At 41.7% G+C, this 19,361-nt stretch overlaps 1 protein-coding gene across 5 annotated transcripts in view; it reads right to left on the bottom strand.

Moving 5' to 3' along the window:
• Positions 1-19,361, bottom strand: part of SORCS1 (sortilin related VPS10 domain containing receptor 1) — a 506,783-nt gene that overhangs the window by 54,091 nt on the left and 433,331 nt on the right. For all 5 annotated transcript variants that reach the window (XM_072805397.1, XM_072805395.1, XM_072805394.1 and 2 more), the window contains exon 19: positions 6,800-6,986. In XM_072805397.1, the coding sequence (XP_072661498.1) occupies positions 6,800-6,986 (187 nt within the window). The remainder of the gene's footprint in view (positions 1-6,799; positions 6,987-19,361) is intronic.

Below are 19,361 nucleotides of genomic sequence, written 5' to 3'. Positions count from 1 at the left end.
TCATTATTCCATGAAGTGGAGAAGAAAGTGATAGCTTTCCATCTGATTTAATCACCACTTAACGTGTTTCCAAGGGTATATACTTTGGTCTTTTTTTCCCACCATATACTCAGCATTGTGCTGAGTAATATCATCCACACCCTGGCCTTCAACTATAAAGGACATGCTTAGAACTCAAAAACCACCTACTTAACTCAGGACTCAATTAGAAGCCAGATGTTGAATAATGAATAAGAAATTCATTATTTCCCCCGCATTCTGTATTCTCCATATCTTGATGAATGAAACCAATATTTATCCAGGGGACCAACCCAGAAGCAGAAAGTCAATCTGGATTCCTTATTCCTTGTCATCCAGTCTATGTTGGGAATCAATAACTTGGTTTCATAAATATCTCTCAGTTAGAGTTCCCCTCACCATCTCCACTCCTTCCCTGGCTCATGCAGCTGGGCTGTCATGACCCGCACAGATCTTCCTGCCTCCAACCTGCCCCCACACTAATAATCCACCCTCTGGCTACGTGTTCAGTGCCTGCATTCCTAAGTAATAGATAAGCTGCACCAACTGCCAGGGTCCTCAGCACCCGGAATAAAACATACACTCCAGGGTGAGAGTAGAGCAAGTGCAAAGACCTTGAGGGGGAGATGGTTCTCCATGTTTGCAGAAGAGAAGAGAGCCTAAGTGACTGCAGTAGAGAGATGGAGGGAAACAGAGGGAGCCAATGAGATCTAAGAGAGATTCAGGACACAGAGCATGTTGTTTTGTAGGCTCTGAAGTATGCATATGTGTGTTTGTCTGAGTCCATTCTTACATGTAGACACATTATACGTTCATACGATATATGGTGATGACTATGTACCTTTTCATACCACAAAGTGTTGTGAGAGTGATGTTTCTAGAAAGCCAAGTTGATCAGACTACTCACTTGTTCAAAATTAAAATTCCCATTACCTAATAATGATGACGATAGTTAACACATACTGATCTAAAATTTGTGAGACAGAGAACACAGGCTGCAAACTTTTGGAGGGTAAGAGTTTCTCCTATCTTTGGATATAAAAAGATTAGAAGAGTTCCTGAGATGTAGCAGATAATCGAATGTTTGTTGGGTAGATGATAAAATTTCTCATTTCTGCTTTTGTCTGTGCTTCTCGCTCTTCATCGAATTAGAGGCTTGGTGACCAGCATACAGAACAGAATTGATTTTCTGGCTTATAAGCCATATGATAAGAAGTAGTTGCTCATAAGTCAGAACGGTTCAATGTACTAATAAAAGGGCAGCATTTACTGAGTGATGACCGTGTACCACATATTCTGCTAATGACTCTTTTTACTCTCATTTGCTCCTCACAACAACCTCATGAAGTAGGCACTACTATCGCTTCCATTTAGAGAAGAACAAACAGAGGAAAATGACTTTCCCAAGTTCATGAAGCTAGGAAACATCAATTCCAGGGTGTGAGCCAAAGTAGTTTGATTTTAAAGCCCATGCTCTGGCCAGCTGACAAATGCTCAAAAAGATCTTTCCCATCTTCACAAAAGAGCTATTGAGAGTCAGTATCTACCGATCACTTAAATACATGCCAGGCATTAGCAAATGCACTTTACACATGCTCTCATTTCTTACATGGCTCTTGCTGTTCCCTATCACTCGGTCTGCTCCAGCAGGCTATGCCCTGTTCTCCCCTGCAGTCTTGGCTTAGACACCTCTCTGAGGGCACCTGCCAGCCTTCAGTCTCCGCTCCAGTGACCAGGCTTCTGGAATGTCCTTCCTGTCTCCCCTGATCTGAGTGAATGACTCCGCTAGAATGCAAGGACTAGATAAGCTCTCTTAGACATGCCAGTTCCATTCTAAAGGGGTTCAGCATTTTTGTCTCTCTCACATTAGTATTTAATATTTTTTTAAAGTCAGTCAGAACATCAAAATAAGAATGGTGCCGGTGTGTCCTGTTAATAACAAAAATGGGATCTTTTCAGTGAAATGTGGTCATTAATTCATTCAATAGTTTTGGAGTGTTGCCACATGTCGGGCATCATTCTAGGTGCTCGAGACACCTGGTACTTGGTGGAGGTTATGTATTATTGAGGGAGGGAGGCAGGCACTGAACACATAGAGCAGAGGTAGGTGCTATTTTTGTCTCTCAGAAGGAATGACATTTGAGCAGTGACCTGAATAAACTGAAGGAGTTCACCACATACTACCTGTGATGCTCCAGGATGAGGGTAGAGCAAGTGCAAAGATCTTGCAGAGGAAGTTTGAACAGCAAGAAAGCCCCAGTGGCTGCAGGGGAGAAATGGAGGGAAAGAGTGGAAGCCAATGAGATCTAAGAAGGATTCAGGACATACAGCATATCGGCTTGTAGGCCCTGGAGGATGCATATGTGTGCTCGTATGAATTCATTCTTGCATGTTTGTACATTACATGTTCATTCAAATATGTGTGATTTACTTTTCATATTCCCACCTTGTCCTCTTGTAGTCATTTAATTTTCATGTGTTTAACACACCTAGTTCCTACTGCCCAAAAGCCTATCTTTTAAGCATCTCTTCTATGTGCAGAAGGTGCAGTCTGCACTAAGTGAGTTGTGGAAGTGGAACTCCAGCCCCTGAAGGCCCTCAGCTGGCTGGCTGCACTAAATCCAGAGCTGAACAAGCCAGCAGATGTGGCTCCATCAGACAGGTGCCTGTGATGCACAAAAGGGACGGCAGGTGGCGCTGCATCACTCCATATGAATCTTCCTGGCTAGGTGGGTGAGGGAACTGGGAAAATACTTGTGTGAATTGGGTCTCCCTCCTCTTTTCTTGTTTAGCCTTAATGTGCTACAGGATGCAGCTGATGTTTGTGAGGCTGAACATTGTGTGTGTGTGTGTGTGTGTGTGTGTGTGTGTGTGTGCGTGCACACATGTGTATGCACACACGTAATGATTGCTCTGGACTGTAATGACTGCTCTGCCATTTGTTTTGGAGACTTCCTTTGACCACCAAATTAAATATTGTGTATGCGTTACATTGCTGATTGTCTGAAATGTTTAAGAGCGTCTAGAAGAAATAAAAGTAGTTCAAAGAATAAAGATGAGGTCCTAAAGCAGAGTTCCTTAAACTTCAACATACATAAGGATTATACTAAACTGTTCAAGGCAGATTATGATGCATACTTCTAGGAATTCCCATTCAGCAGATCTGGGAGAAGGCACAGGACACTACATTTTTATCATGTGATTCTGGGGCAGGGGACTCATTAAACCGAACTTTACAAAACTCAAGTCTGACATTCTCTGGCCAATATAATAATCATATGAAAAGTTGTAAAGCCACAAAAATTGATCAAGAAAATGATCCATTTACCGTAAGATAGGAACAGAAAGACATCTACCTATGTAGAGAGGTAGTTGGAGAGAAGAGATGGGAAGAACTAGAAAATCCGTATAATCTTTTTTTTTTTTTTTTAATCTCCCATTCTGCAAATTTGCATAGTTTTCAGTGACTTTTTTCTGCAAGACTTGCTGAGGTGGGGTGGCTTTCTGAGCAGAAATCTGCATGTCCTCTAAATTCTACCTCCTGCCCCGCCAGCCAAAGGCAACACTGGCTGCACCACATGTCTCCTTAGTTTGCAAACTAGCAGAGCACAGTAAATCCTATCCCCAAGGACTTTCCAAATGTCAGGCTACAACAGATTACCCAGCCTCCCAGTGAGAAAGGCCGGCCCACTCCTGGAAACATTAGAGCTGGCACATCATCTCCATTTGTTTCTGATAACCTTTGCAAACCCATATTAAAAAACAAAACCAAAACTAAAAAACCCTCTGATTTGGAACGAAGTCACTTTTCTGACCTGGAGAGTACAGAGAGAGCATGCCATCAAGTCAGGCATTGGGGGTGAATTGCAGCAAAAGGGAGGGGGTATTGGTGAGAGAGGCAGAGGGCAGGCTTGACAAAGGGAACCAAGAACTGCTGCTTAGAACCCACTAAATAGAAACACACATGTTATTTTGTGATGGTGGAAAAGCAAGCTTTACTAGTTGACAGATCACAGCATATTTTGCTGGAAAGAACCTTTGAGAAACAAGATGTGTGTTCCTCACATGCCAGGGGAGAAAACCTAAGCTCAGAGAAATGGAGTGAGTTGGCTGGGAGTCCAGGCCAGCATCTGTACCTAACAACTCCCATTCAATTGAGTGTTTGTTTTTTTCTAAAAAGACCACCCAAACCCCTCTCCCCCCACACTGTGGCACCAAAAGTTGCCATGATCCTCTTCAGGTTTGAGGTCTGGGGGAATGTTGATCAATTATAGTCTTGTTCTGACTCCCTGTAAGTGTAAAACAGTGTCAAAGAGAAAGTACTTCTCCAATCTTTGCTTTCTCCATCTGAAAGACATGCTTGTCATGGTAGAGGTGTCAGGTGAGGCAAAGGAGTCCTGCTTTGATACAGTTAGTACAAAAGAGTTAATTCTTAGGCCCAAAGTTAGGCTTAGGAAGGGGTTCCATTATATGAAGTATGCTTATCCAAACACTTAACCTAAGATGAGGCTAACAAAATTAAAATCGGAACACAAAACTTTCCATTATAGATCATCTGCTACTAGGGTGAAAGTCAAACTGCCGAGCCACTCAACTAGGCTAATGAGGAAAAAAAAAAAACAAGAACAAAGAGCTTTATTTCTTTTAGAAGTCCTGGCTTCAGCAACCTCCGATCTTTGTGCTGTTTTCCTTCCCAGGGGTGAGCAAACCTAGCAGAGGGCCAGGGTAGAGAACTAGCCCTCAAGGGATATGATCATTTTTCCAGGTGAGGAAGAATCCAAAGGGTGACCAGGAGGGCAAGGTGTGGATGATCTATGGGAGAGCCTGAGAAACAGAGACCAAAAAGCTGCTGAATTTGAAATCAGTATTCACATACAGTTAGAGTGTGGAAGATGTTTCATACATATGCAAGATATGGAGCAAAATCACCGTAATTCTTCAGGAGAGCAGCTCTCAAACAAAAATCCCCCTTGTAGAATAAGTCAGGATAGGACAGGCTGCTATGCTAGGTAGGTGGCCATTCTCAGCCAATGTACTGGCGTTTATGTTGTTAGTTTTGCTACCAATAACCAATGTTGGTGATGTATTTCTGAGAGATTTGCTGACTGTTACTTAGTAAGGAAGATTATTTCTTAGAAAGAGACAACTCCAGAAAGTCCATACAGGTCAGCCCTGGAGGTGAGGGTAGCCATGGTGTCAGCAGGAAGGGAGCCTATGAAATGTGCCCCTGAACCTATGTAGCTGTATAGCAAGTTGCTCATGCTCCTTTAGGACAATCTGCAAAGTGGAGGGGACAAGGCTGTTGGAGATAAGTACTGTCACTGACAACAACCTTAGTGATCAAGAGACAGGCAAACCTGAATCTAAAGCCTGGCTTTGTAGGCTGCAATTTCCTTTTTTTTTTTTTTTTTTTTTTCAATTTCAAATATATTATTCAAGCCCTCTGATGCCCACTGTTCTGGGTAAATGAGGGTTTCTAATAGTGCCTTCTTCATCAGGTTATTTTGAAAAGTGAAATCATACAGGTAAAGAGCTTGCTTAGCTTAAGGCCCAGCACATAGTAATTGCTTAATAAACATTAGCTGAAAAGACGCAGGAGGAACCATGCAGGTTGGGAATCTTGTGAGGATTTGCTTAAACCTAAAGAAGGGAGGATGTGTTTCTTCAAAGCACCTTTGTCATGAATGTGTGGGAGAGAAAGACCAAGAATCACTAATACTGCCGGAATTGTCGGTAATGAACAATTGCTCAGGGACTCCCTAAATAGTCTTGTCCTCCCACTGGACCACCGTAGCTTAAGAAAAAAAGATTCTAGTTGGTATGTTCTATACTCAGTTCAGTGTGCAAGATGCAGGTAAGAGGCATGGAATATGGCCCAGCCTTAATGTTCTTGGTCTAGAATTTAGAATTAATTTGGAAAGGCCATTCATAGAAGGAGCTACTTTCATTTTAGAAGGCCAGCACCCTATCCATTAGGTCACTGGGGCTTCACACAGCTACTTTTATTTTAAAGCAAAGCATTTCTGTAGCAACTAAAACAAGTCCTAAGCCTGTTTGGGGACATTCACACACCTGCCACAAGAGGCATTTGTGGCACACAGTTGTACTACACAGAACTTAGAAGCTGTCACAATCTCCCCATATTTAGTACATCTTTACATTCCTTGATGGGACAAACACTTCAACACTTCTTGGAATTACTTCTAAATGCAGCTCTTTCCCTCTCTCAACATCACCTTCCCTCTAACACCAAACATAACATATAAAAAAAACAACAACAACAGGAAATACTTTACAAAAAGGAGCAAAAGTCTTTAGAAGTGTTATAAACAGTGAGATGTATCATGAAAAGAGAAGAATAACTAGATGGGTAGAAATTCCATCACTTGCGCTAATTCTCATTGTATTAGATTGAGCCATATGTGAAAATTGTTTTCAAATGGTTTTGATTAAGAAAAAAAAAGGCAAATTCACATGCAATCAGAGAGCTCAGCAAGCTGCTCTGGCCCAGCCCCCAGACCCAGGTATGCAGTCTCGGAGGCCCCTGGAAAAGGCACAGTACGTACAGCGTGCATAATTTCAAGCAACACAAATTCTAGGATTATTCAAGTTCCACTCCCTGACTTTCTTTGTACTTTCTCCCCGCTTGGCTCTCTTCTTCTCCTTCCCCATCTCCTTAGAGATAACTGGTGAGCTGCTTCTAGACATGAAACTTTGGGTTATACTTTAAAAGGATGCAATATTTTAAATATGTCATAAACCAACAACAGTAATAACATACAAGTTACATGTAAGTACAGGACGGCGCTGTCAGAGCCCAGACTGTTGTCCACCTGCACGGTCACTCGGAAAATGCCCACGTTGTGATAGACGTGTTTGATCCCGTCTTCCATGGAGCTGAGGTTGACATAAGACACTGCGATGCCATCACCAAAGTCCACTTGGATGAGTGTCCTCTGGACGTCACCCTGAAAAACAGCCCACCATCAGAGAAGGGGAGTTGGTGCTGGCTGCCTCCCTCCAGAGGCTGGGGCTTGTTCTGCTCCCTGGCTCAGGGCTAAAGGCAGACTCTGGCTCCCTCCGACAGCTGGGAGCATCTGTCTGCCTCTGATAGAATCTCTGTGACAGTCCCTGGCAGACAGGAGCTCACCAAGATGGATGTTCTCCAAACGTGAAGGGCACCGACATCCGAAAGTTTCAAGGTTTGGAAAACTAAGTGTTTGATAATCAGCTCCAATTTGATATTCAATTTCCCTGAGGCATCTGTTTATACTGTTATCATTCACATGAATAAAAGGTGTCCATACACAGCTTTAGAGATTAAGCTTCCCTTACATGGTCATAGACCCCTTCCCATATATTCAGGACCCCTGAATCCCATTCTTATTTCTGGTTCCCTAACTATGTTAGAGGAAATATAAAAGACACCTTACCTCATACCTGATATGACATTGGACTCAACCCTATCATTATTTAAGACAATGATGGTTAATTCTTTTATACTTCGGTATTTTGTGCAATCAAAATATTATCATTTTATTCTTCATGGAATCTTAGTGGGGAGAGAAAAATAGGCAATGCTTGCCCATTTTATAGGTAGAGAAACTGAAGTATGGAAAGATTTATTTATTATTTATTTATTTATTTATTTATTTATTTATTTATTTATTTAGTATGTTAAGATTTAATTATCAAAGTTAATACAGCAGGTTAGCAGCAGACCTAGATGTGAATCCATCTCTCTGGACATGCATTTCATTCATTATAGATGGATAAAGCACAGATGGCTCCTCCAGGCTTGAATCCCAGGGTGCCATTAACATGCAGGCTTCATGCAGACTCCTTGGGTCTCAGTTACCTCATCTATGAAATGGGCATAGATGTTTTAACTCAAAGGTTTGTTATACAACATGTGAGTTAATTAGTCATCTGTAAAAATCTGGATCAAAAAAATGACTGTCAAAACCATGCAACTCTAAAAGGCGTGCCATACTCCTTTTACAGCAGGACTGGAATCATACAATTCTAAATTGCCTCCCATGGGAGGCAAGGAGAAGGATAAAAGTCAGCTTTCCAAAATCCCACACCTGTAAAAAAAAACACTTTTGGAATAACTTTTGGAGATTGTTGAAAAAGTGATTGTTGAAAAACACTTTTGGAGATTCCTAAAGAAACCAGCTTCCTTCTCATGCAGCCCATCCTTTATCAAGTTCCTCTTGTTTTGTTAGCTTTTCCCATTTTTAGGAGGAAAAAGCCCTAAAAACATACATATATACACACATACAAAAAAAAAAACCCTTTGAAGTAAAAAAAAGTATTTTCGATTAAGTAAGGTTCATATGGTATCATATTTTTTGAAAAGGCCAAGTTTAAAATGCTGACATTTAAAAGATTAATTCACAGGGAAAGGAAAAGCAGTTCAAATTCTATGAATCTCTGTGACCTACTCTTCTGATCTATGCCCAGCCAAGCATTGTGTGTGTGTGGGGGGGGGGGGGCGGGGAGGGGGGGTGTACTCAGGGGCCAACTCTCTGGGAGGACATGTCGGGTGGGACAAAGAAACTCCATTCAGAACTACAAGAGCAATGATCCACAAGCCCAGACAGTGTGTAATTATTTGAATTCCCTTCACCAATAAACATAAATGTCAACCATTCTTTCTGACTTGTCCTTCATTTGCACAAATCAGACTGGTCAATTTCTCAGTGCCATTTCTGGTCAGTTCTCCCCTGTTTTCTAGATTGTCCACAGAGCTGCTGCCAGCCAAACCCAGGTACAGGCACAGAGGAAGAAACCACCTTAAAATCTACTTGCATTTTTTGGGACGAGTATCTGAGCAAAATACAGGAATAACTACCTGGGTTAACCATGGAATAAAACAAGCAATATAATTTCTGAGAGGGGGGCGGGTAGTGAACAGGGAAGGAGAAAAAGGGAGAGAGGGAGAGGGAGAAAGGGAGGCAGTGAGGGAGGGAGGGAGGATAGGGAGGAGAGAGGAGGAGGGAGAGGAAGAAAGAGAGGGAGGAGGAAGGGGAAAGAGGGAGGGAAGGAGGCAGGGAGGGGCAAAGAGAGAGATACTGAGAAACAGAGAGCAGACATGACATAAGGGTCACCATGGGCAAGAGCACAGAGGGGAGGCTCACAGGTCAGCCCCCACAAGTGACAGCAGCTACCCACACACCTGGGAAAAGTCTGGCTGGGGCTGCCCTCAAGTCTCCCTGCCTGGCTTTTTCTGTCTGGTATTCACCAGTCTGCTTTGGTGGGCCTGGACTTCGATCTCTTTCCACTACCTAAAAGTCCTCCCAAGCTCTGTCTGGATGTCCACTGTGTGTCATGCTATTCTCTCTGGCCTGACAGTATTCCTCATTATCCATCCTGACAAGGTTCCCCGTGTATGTAGCAGGTGAGAGAGGGGAGTCACAATGTTGGGACTGCTCTAGCAGTAGAGCTGCCTTCAGAGGAGTCATGCTTTTAGAGTCGGTCAGGTATTAGGAAGCTCTGTTGATGTGAATACAGGCCCCTGGGCTTGCTTCTCTGCACAGGAGACAAAAGCATCAAGGGGCCAAGGCAGAGGATTTCATCCCTGCTGTTGCAGCTTTGCCCACTCAAGTGAAACAAACTAGATGTCATGCTTTTGCCTTCAGAGGCTCTCAGGTGCTTCACAAGCCTAACACGGCTGTCAATGCATCATTTTTGGGCTCATCAGTCATCAGCCTCTGACTTCCTTGGGCTGTAATTATCATCTGAAACAGGGATGGCAACTCCTTTCAGAGAATAGGAAGGAGATCAAAGGCAAGAGAGCCTAAGTCCTAGATCACCATGGATTTCTGGTCATTCATTCATTCATCCAACCAACCAACCAACCAACCAACCAACCAATCAGCCAACTGGCAGATATTTATTGAGTGTCTATCTTATGTCAGGCATGACATGGGAAAATGATGGCAAGTAAATTATAACAAACCAAGCAAAACAGATATGGTCTGGGCTTTCATGAGCTTCTAGACTACTAAGTGAGACAGATGAAATAATCACAGATAAATAAAATGTTTTTACAGGGGAGGATATGAAAGAAAGTACACGGTATTGTAAGTTGCACAGTAGGGAAAGGCAGAGAGCTAAAAACATGATTTGATTGAGAACTTCAAGGAAAGATTCCCAGAAGTTATATCTGAGCTGAGATGATCTTAAGGAAAGAAATAACTTAATCAAACAAAGGACACAAGTGAGTGAGATGAACGTAAGGAGTTCAGGCAATGGTGACAGAGGGAACCAGAAGGACGTATGGCAGAAGGGGGATAGTACAGTCATAGGAAGCTGAAGATAAAGACACTGTGGGAACAGGTTATGAAATCAGACTGAAGGGGAGAAAATGACATTTTAGAAATCGTGGCTGAGTTTCTGATTTTCATTTTCTTCCTAAGAGCAGTAGGAAGCCATTAAAGTGTTTTAAGCAGAGATTTAGCAGAAGATGGCATGATGATGTTTTTAATTCAAAAAGATCACTCTGGTTACAATATGGAGGGTGAATTGGAAGGAGGCCCAAGTATTCTGGGAAGCTAATTAGGGGTAGTTCAGGGTAGATGATGGTAGATTGAAATATGAGTTGCAACAGGAAATTATACGTACCTTCCTGTCAAAATTAACTCCCATAGTTTATTGGTTTTGAAACCAATGAATCTCAGATTTTGATATCATTACCTCTTATAGAAATTAAAAGAAAACGTACTGGTGCCCAGCTACCACCCAAGACGCCCCCTTTCCTCAGGGCCTCTGGGGAAGATCTTGGGTTGGTCCTGCTGTGGTCTGAGAAGGTCCACAGCAGATGCTGGGTTGCACCACAGGTTTTGTCCCTTGGGATCAGATTGTAGAATATTAGGTTTTCTCATCATTTAATCTATCTGAAGATGAGGACCACTCAACACAGGCTGATGTGACCACATTCCATTTTGATGTGGGGGCAACACTTCTGTAGGATGTTTTAGGATGCTAAGTGTGAAGGGGGCATTAATGAAAGAAAGAATGAAAGAACTAAACTCGTTTTTAAGTGACTGGTGCATAACTACAAACAAAAGATCCACAATGCATGTAGTCAAGGTTCGTCAACTTCTGCAGGAAAACAAGTTGCTGACTAGTACCCGAGTAGTTTGTATAAACTCCTGGGTGCTGAGATGTGTCCTTACTAGGTGTATCCTCAGTACCTAACACGGTGCCTTCAGGTCACTCTTTCCCATTCAGTAGATTTTTTTTTTTTTTTTTTTTATGATAGTCACACACAGAGAGAGAGAGAGAGAGAGAGAGGCAGAGACACAGGCAGAGGGAGAAGCAGGCTCCATGCACCGGGAGCCCGACGTGGGACTCAATCCCGGGTCTCCAGGATCATGTCCTGGGCCAAAGGCAGGCGCCAAACCGCTGCACCACCCAGTGATCCCTCCCATTCAGTAGATTTTGAATACGTATGTCTGCTTGTTCATCCAAGTGCTTTCTTATATATTATCTCAGTTGGCTGTTAGGACTCCAGGGAGAGAGCAAGAGCAGATGTGCTTTTGGTTGCTCCCCCAGGAGAACTGGGACAAAGGCAGGTTAAGCAGGATGCCAGCAGTCCCCTGAGGCATCCTGTGAGGCTGAAGGAAAAGTTTAAGATGATCTGTGGTTTAACTTTATCCATGCAGCTCGGTCCTTGGTGAGCTTCTTTAATTAAAAGTTACTTGTAATACCTTTCAGAGTTAAAGGTGAGAACAAAAGCAAGGCATCACTTTCTTTTCTTGTCAGACTCCATCCCTGGTTTTGACTCTTTCCGCCTCTCACAACAGCTTTGTTTAGAAGTGGAAAGATGGATCGGCATGAACGCCACACTGCATTCTGAGGTCTTCCCTCTAGTGAAGCATATTGTGTTCAAGCCATAAGGAAGACAGAGAATATGGGGAACAACAGGTATTCATAATTCAGTAGTCAGGAAAACGTGCTGTATAATTGAGAGTTACTTTAACTTAATAAATCACAAGTCATCATTCCCAAAATGGCACCTAGGCTGGCAAAAATCTAAACTGTCATATAAAATTTTTTAGACCTACTGCCCTTCTGTCACCTGCCCTGATATAGATATAGAACTGAGAATATTAGCTCAAAAGATGTGCCCAAGAAAAGCACAAAAGCCACATGAAATCCATATGGGGATTCTCCAAGGGCAGCACTGACTTCGGTAATAGAAAAACAAATATATCAAGTGGCCACTAAGGAGCCAAGATTAACCCGAAGAATGGAAGGTGTGTGAACCTATCAGTTCTTGCAATGTGGCTTGGGAGAAAAATGGGAAAACAAATGCTACAGTAACTCAACACTGGCAGCCTCATCCAAAAATGAGACTCCGAGACATTCCTGAAGGCATTATAGACTCACTGCAGATAGGAACGTCAGAGTCGGGGCCCAGCAAAGCTCAGGCTTGCCTCAGACTTCACTGGAATTCAGTCTTGAAAGTGATCTTAAAGTTCACATAGCAAAAACTACATTGTAGAGAACTGACTTCATTAAAATCCATTTTTTTTTTGTCAAAAACAAAACCACAACAGATAACAATATATGTACTGTGTGTGTGTGTTTGTATGAGCATAAAAGTGCTGGCAAATGTAACCCAGTCTGTTAACACTGACTCCCCGGGGACGGGGGGAGAAGTGAAGTGAGGGGCAGTGAGAGACAGCATGTAGGATTAAAAGAGGGAGGGGGGAAATGAGGGGAACTAGAGAGTTCACCAATTTTAAAAGGAGGGGGTGGTGTTGGGTGGAATACGATATGATGCAAGGAACATTGCAAAACACATTCTATTTCTACCATTACTGTAAATATTTAAATATTGATTAAGTATACGAGAAATAACCAGAAGTAACACAGATTGATAGCAGATTGATGAGGGAATACAACCAACTTTGGTTTTAGATTTTTCTTTTTAATGCTTTTTTGACCACGAAGTAAGATTAAAAAAAAAAATGATTAAGCAGCATTGAATGACAGAAACAAAAATCAGATATTTCAGCCCTTTCTTTTTTCTTTTCTTTTTTTTTAAAATTTATTTATTTATGATAGTCACAGAGAGAGAGAGAGAGAGAGGCAGAGACACAGGCAGAGGGAGAAGCAGGCTCCATGCACTGGGAGCCCGATGTGGGACTCGATCCCAGGTCTCCAGGATCGCGCCCTGGGCCAAAGGCAGGCGCCAAACCGCTGCGCCACCCAGGGATCCCTCTTTTTTCTTTTTTTAAAGATTTTATTTATTTATTCATGAGAGACACAGAGAGAGAAGCAGAGACACAGGCAGAGGGAGAAGGAGGCTCCATGCAGGGAGCCCAATGTGGGACTCAATCCCAAACCCTGGGATCACACTCTGAGCCACAGGCAGAGGCTCAACTGCTGAGTCACCCAGGTGTGCCTCAGCACTTTCTTTCTTAAGAGTAAAAATATTTAGCAGAGTGGGGAGCATGAAGTAAAAGTAACCCACCTATTCTTTGCATACCCTACTCCAGGTACATTTACTTAGTTTAGACTCAGGTTAGTGGAGTCTTGACAAGAAAGAGGAAAGGAGATCACTACAGTACAATGAGCTCTGGCTTTCAAAGAAGAGATTTCATCAGCTGGTAGAAATAAGTTCAGGGGGAGAAGTGCTATCCACCTTGTGCTTTTCAGTAAGACCGACCCTATGGCATATGACTTCTGATATAAAGTATGCAAGTAGGATTGTTCTAGAACATCCCCTGGTGGTCACTATGGGAAAAGATAGAGAACATTTCTTGAAAGTTTACTGTGGCAGAAATATTAACTGCTCTCTACATAGTATCTCATTTAATCTTAACCCTAAAAGATTGCTAAAATTTCCCCAGTCACAAGATTAGTTTGAACCAAGTTCTCCTTAACTCCAAGTTCAGCACTCCTATTTTATTGTCCTCATTCCCAGTGGGAGCTCTTAAAGAATGGATTCACTCATATGTGAAACCAGAAAACTTTTATAAGCTTCAGTAACCAAAACCCTTTAGAGGAATGCCAACATGGATTAAATTCTTCATTAAGTAGTGATAAAAGAGGAGCCCAGTGTAATATGCCAGGCTCTATAAAATTCTGTTAGCTGCAAAACTTGTTTGTAAAGACCCTGCCCCATGTGAATGCTCAACAGAGTGAGAGGACTATAACCAAGAATCAACTGCTGTAACTGTGTCAAGCCTGTTCTTTTACAATGGTAAACTGAGTGCTTCCAGCATAGACAACACCAGTCTATGACAAAAAGTAGCTGCAAATGCCCTATCTTCTGTTCCTAAGCAAGTCCTGGGTCTCTCTGGTATCCTTTTCAAGAGGTGCTACCATTGTTGAAAGCTAAGGCTGCCTCACTAGATAAGCTGGGAAAGTATTTCCTGAATATTTGGTTCAATTCATGCTCGATGGGCTTCTCTTCAGCTTCAAAACTGAGCTCTGGACAGAGTCCCAAGATACTTAGATATTGGCATAATTAAAATTAAAGAGTCAGTCTCTCTCCTTGTCTATTCAGAGACGGTTATCTATAGCATAGGTGCCTCTCTGAAGATGCCGACCCCCCTGCCAAAAAAAAAAGGCAAAAAATGGCAGCAGTGGGCTTGGATGCTCTGACTGGAAGGAAGAATATTCACAACAGTGAGGATGGCAGTGCATACATGGGGTTTTATTTTTTATTTATTTTTTAATTTTTTTATTGGAGTTCAATTTGCCAACATTTAGCATAAGACCCAGTGCTCATCCTGCCAAGTGCCCCCCTCAGTGTCCATCACCCAGTTACCCCAACCCCCCGCCCACTTCCCCTTCCACTACCCCTTGTTCATTTCCCAGAATTAGGCATACACAGGGTTTTAGATTTCACCAGAGAATTCATGTCTGACAAGGTCAGTGATGTCAGAAGACCAGACTATGGATCTACCAAACCACTTGCCTGGTTCTGTATTTTACTTTCTCTAGGATGAAATGCAGATGGCTCAGCCCTTCCTTGAGGACTCTGAGCCTTGAGACTTGCCTCATTAAATATCCAAATACTTCTGCATCTAATGCTCAGATCAAGAATTTCCAACTGAAGAATCATCACAAAATGGTTTAATCCTTCACTTGCAAATGAGCCACACCACCATGTGTTTGAATGAAGAGCAAATTTCCACATTCCTTTTTTATGTCTTCTGTACTAGGTGTCTGGCTTAGAATGGAACAGAACCCATAAGGCTGGAGGAACATTTGGCTTGTGAAGCAGATAAATAATTGTAAGCTGAGGTCTCTTTACTCTATCTAGACAGTGTGGTAGAGAGAGGTCAGAACTTTGACCCATTATGTTTTGAAAACACTTTTTAGGTAATAAAGGACATTACTATACTGTTACCACTACATAGTGACTTTATGAATTAGCTCAGCAGGATTTGGTAGGAAAACTATGGTGCCACCAAATAATAAAAACTATAAAGATGTTTTTGGATGTCTTTAAAAGTCACTGTAAAGGTAAAGCATTCAGGTGTGTAATAAGAATAAGATTATGCTTTTTAAAAAAAGAAAAGAAGGAAGATTGCTTTAGGAATAAACCTATGCAATAAGTTTTTCCTACTAGTAAGATATGTAATGGAAATATGTAAGGTCAATTAGAAGAAAGAAGAAAAAAGAGAAAGCCATGGAGAATTTATAATGGGAATATAAGAAACACATAAAATGAGGAAAAAGGAAATTCAAAGTACTCATAAGCCTACCATCCAGAGAGATCACCGTTAGATTGGTAAATACCACATTAACAGATGAGAAGCATATGAACATGCACACACACACAAACAACACTGTCATGTCATGCTTTCAAAATTTCTAAAGAGCTCTCAGAACTTTTATATCTAGCATCACTTGCTAGACTTAACCAAAGTCATAAGATCTTATCTATGAAATGGATATATGATTTCTTACCCTGGATGTTACTTCATCACTTTTCCAAATTATTAGGTTCTTGAGAGGTCTCAGTGACTTTACAGAGCTCTACAGAGATACTGTACATGGCAGTGCCCTCCAGAAGTCAGGTAGTAAGCTGGGAGTTACGTGCCCTTTGAAATTCACTTTATATTTAAACCTCAATTTCTTTACTTATAAAGATAGGCAGAATGATCATGATCCTAATCATCAAATCTAGTGTAGGTGACCATCTGCTTTTATAATTTTACTATTCGTGTTATGGGTATTATTGAAGATACACTCATATTCCAGCATGGAATAAAGGCAGTTAAAATAATCTCAGCTCTCAGGTGAAGATGGAGAGCTCATTTAAATGCTGTTGGGTGGATGGCAGAAATTTTCTATCACCCATAAATGGTGGATCACACTAAGGATGAACTGATACGGCCCAGAGTCACAGGATAACAAAGGGCAAAGTGCAAAGCCAGAAATCTGAGGTAGTCACATACTTGGGCAAAAATTGTTTTGTTTGGGTGAAGTTCTCATTCTGGGGTGGTGGCCACCCCTCTGGATGGAAGGGGGGCACCAGTGCTGCATGGCTAACACAGACAGGCCGAGGGACTGCAAATCCATCTGAAAATAATTTCCTATATGAAGACGATGACCCCCAGTCCTTGGAATGTGCACTGAACTGAAACTCTCAGAAATAAGCCATGTATCGCTCCTTGCTTACCAAGGGAGGGAGAATGAAGTCCTTCGCAAACACAGATTCCCTAAAACTGTAAAGAAGAGCAAAATGCCAATGTTTGTGGACCAGAACTGAGGAAGGAAAAGCAGGGCCTTAGGAAGAGTTGCTCACCAAGCCAACCTGAACTTCAGCTGCTAGGCCTCTGGCTAAAGACAACCTATACTGCCCGCCTCATTTCCCTCTTTCCTTTGTAACCCGAAGCAGCCAGGGAGAAGAAATGAAGTGGCTCAATTACCTTGCTCGACTCAAAGAGAATAAAGCTGAATGGAGTAAGGAATAATACATGAGAAAGGCTCTTAAGTCTCCACGGCTCATTGAAATCATCTCCCGTTCCTTTGTGTGGAAGACCGAGGCTTCTGAGTCCGATCTGGGCCCGCTTTAGAAAACTCATACCTGCCTAGATGAACAGTGCTTGCGGACTCTTTGTGTAGTTTCTAAAAGCCCTGATTCTCCCCCAGATGAAAAAGTAGGTCAAATTCTTTTATGAATTCAACAAATGAGGGTCTCACAGCAAATTTTATCAAGAGTCATCTTCTCTACCATCCGACGGCTGGTAGCATCCTGCAATATTTATGAAGTGTTATTACATTGTGGTTACTTTTATGCTGCCATAAGTCTTTCAATGTATGTGAAATTACATATCATTGGAATTCATTTAATGAGGACACAGCCTTCACGTTTTAGAGTTAAATCTCACAGAAGAAGTTATAATCATGAATTTTCCTTATTAAGTTCCAGTCTTTGTATGTAAATTGAAGTATTAAGACAATGAGATACAGATCAAAGTTTTAATTTTAGTCCCTTGCCTCAGATTTAATTTAAAAGTCTTAAATTATGCAGCGAATTGCATCTCTTTATTCTTACAGCTGTTTAAAACAGATTTAATTATCTTCTGTAACACGCAGACACTACTTCTGCCTAGCAGTCCTCTCAAATGAATGCCTTCCAAATCGGTTTTGTTGAGTTCTTAAGACTGATTAGGCCCTTTGCCATCCATCCTGTGCCTTCAGGTTCTCACATTGGATTTCTCCAGGAAGCGGAGTTATCGCATTGAAAGTCTATAGGCTCATTAGGTGCTCATTAGTGGTCCAGAGAACATCCGTCTTAAGCAAGTCTCCAGAGAGAGATGCCACCTCTCATTGGATACCTGGATCTCAGTGCAAAATACCTTCGATCAGCTTCCTCAAATGCAGGCGTACTTGGAAAATGTTTGGCTAGTTAGATACAACTCTATGGACCCTTCCTCTCCCCTCTTTGTTGATTTCTGGATCAACCGTTCTTTGCCCTCAAGGAAACAGTGATGCATACATGCAGAGTGTATGTGAACATGTGTGTATGCGTGTTCTTGGATTAGCCATACTGAAGGAGTCTGGGATGGAAGAAATATTGTCTCCTTTGACTTATTGCTTCTTATCAAGGTTCCTTCATTACAGTGCAGGAGAGAACCCTGAAAAAGGGCAGGGATATACTTCCCAACAATGGGGCTTTTCATCAACTTCCATTGAATTATGTGGTTCTCTGGGTAATGGGTGTGAGCCAAGTTTTGGGATTTTGATGGAGTCATGTTATAGAGCCATTTCTGTTACCTAGATGCGGAGGGTGGCCTCTCGTGCTATATTCAGGAAGGGATTCTATCGCTTGCATATGTCAAATCTGCAAAATTGTGACTTGGTTACTGTGCATGGAGTTGCAAGCTAGCATCAGTGTACCTAGCCTTTGATTATCTTCTGTCAATAAGAAGTTCTCTTTTGCTCTGATTTTAGCATGGTTTTCATTGATACTCTTATGTTAGAATTAGGACATGCATTAGTACTGAATAAAGGAAGGGGTTTAGATTTCAAATGAAGACTTTAACATGTTTTGGATGTTATTCACATTTTAAGAGTCTTTCCCTTTTAAGTTTGGGCTTTATCTCCACTCTTCTTGGGGAAGTCTATCCAAATCCACACACATTTATTGAGTTCCTATCAAGGCATTAGTCACAGTGAGAGGAGATGCTAGAGCTGTGACCAGGCACGGCATGATTCCTACCTTAATGATATTTATAATGTTATGGGGGCTGCCAAAAATATTTTTTACAATCTAATGCAATAAATTAAATTTTATTTTTGTTTTGAATGAATATAAAATATTTACTATTTTCTATTTCATGCAGTTAGATTTTTATTTAAAACTTGATAGACAGGAGGGCCTAGTTCATCTAAATACATAATTCCAAAAAAAGAATATGTCTTGAAGGAAAAGTACATGATATAAAATTGAAACTTGGTAAAATATGTGTTGAAGAACAAATAAACACATACACCTAACTACTTGGTGGGACAGTTCATTGCTCAGGTCACTCACACTTCAGTTGGTATGCACAGGAGATGGAGCCTACACAGAGGGGTTCGTATGCACATACCTGGGGACAAAAAAGGGGTGATGCTTCAGTTCCTAACCTAACTCAACCCAACCCCACAGAGAGAAGACAAGTCTATGGGAGAGAGTGGAATTATGACTAAGCCATGAGACACAGAGGCATAATTCTTGCCCAAATGACAAAATATGATACTGACCTGGAGAGTCTTCTGCCAATCAGAATGTAGTGGGTACCTCTTGGTCCCCTTGTCACCTTGAGGACTTACTGCTCAAGGAGTATCAGAAGCTTGGCATTAGTGTCACTACTGCTATG

This window comes from Canis lupus, chromosome 29 (genome assembly GCF_048164855.1).
Source record: "Canis lupus baileyi chromosome 29, mCanLup2.hap1, whole genome shotgun sequence".
Lineage (NCBI taxonomy): Eukaryota > Metazoa > Chordata > Mammalia > Carnivora > Canidae > Canis > Canis lupus.
Note: the sequence above shows the minus strand (reverse complement) of the source record. Positions and strands in the feature narration are given on the sequence as shown.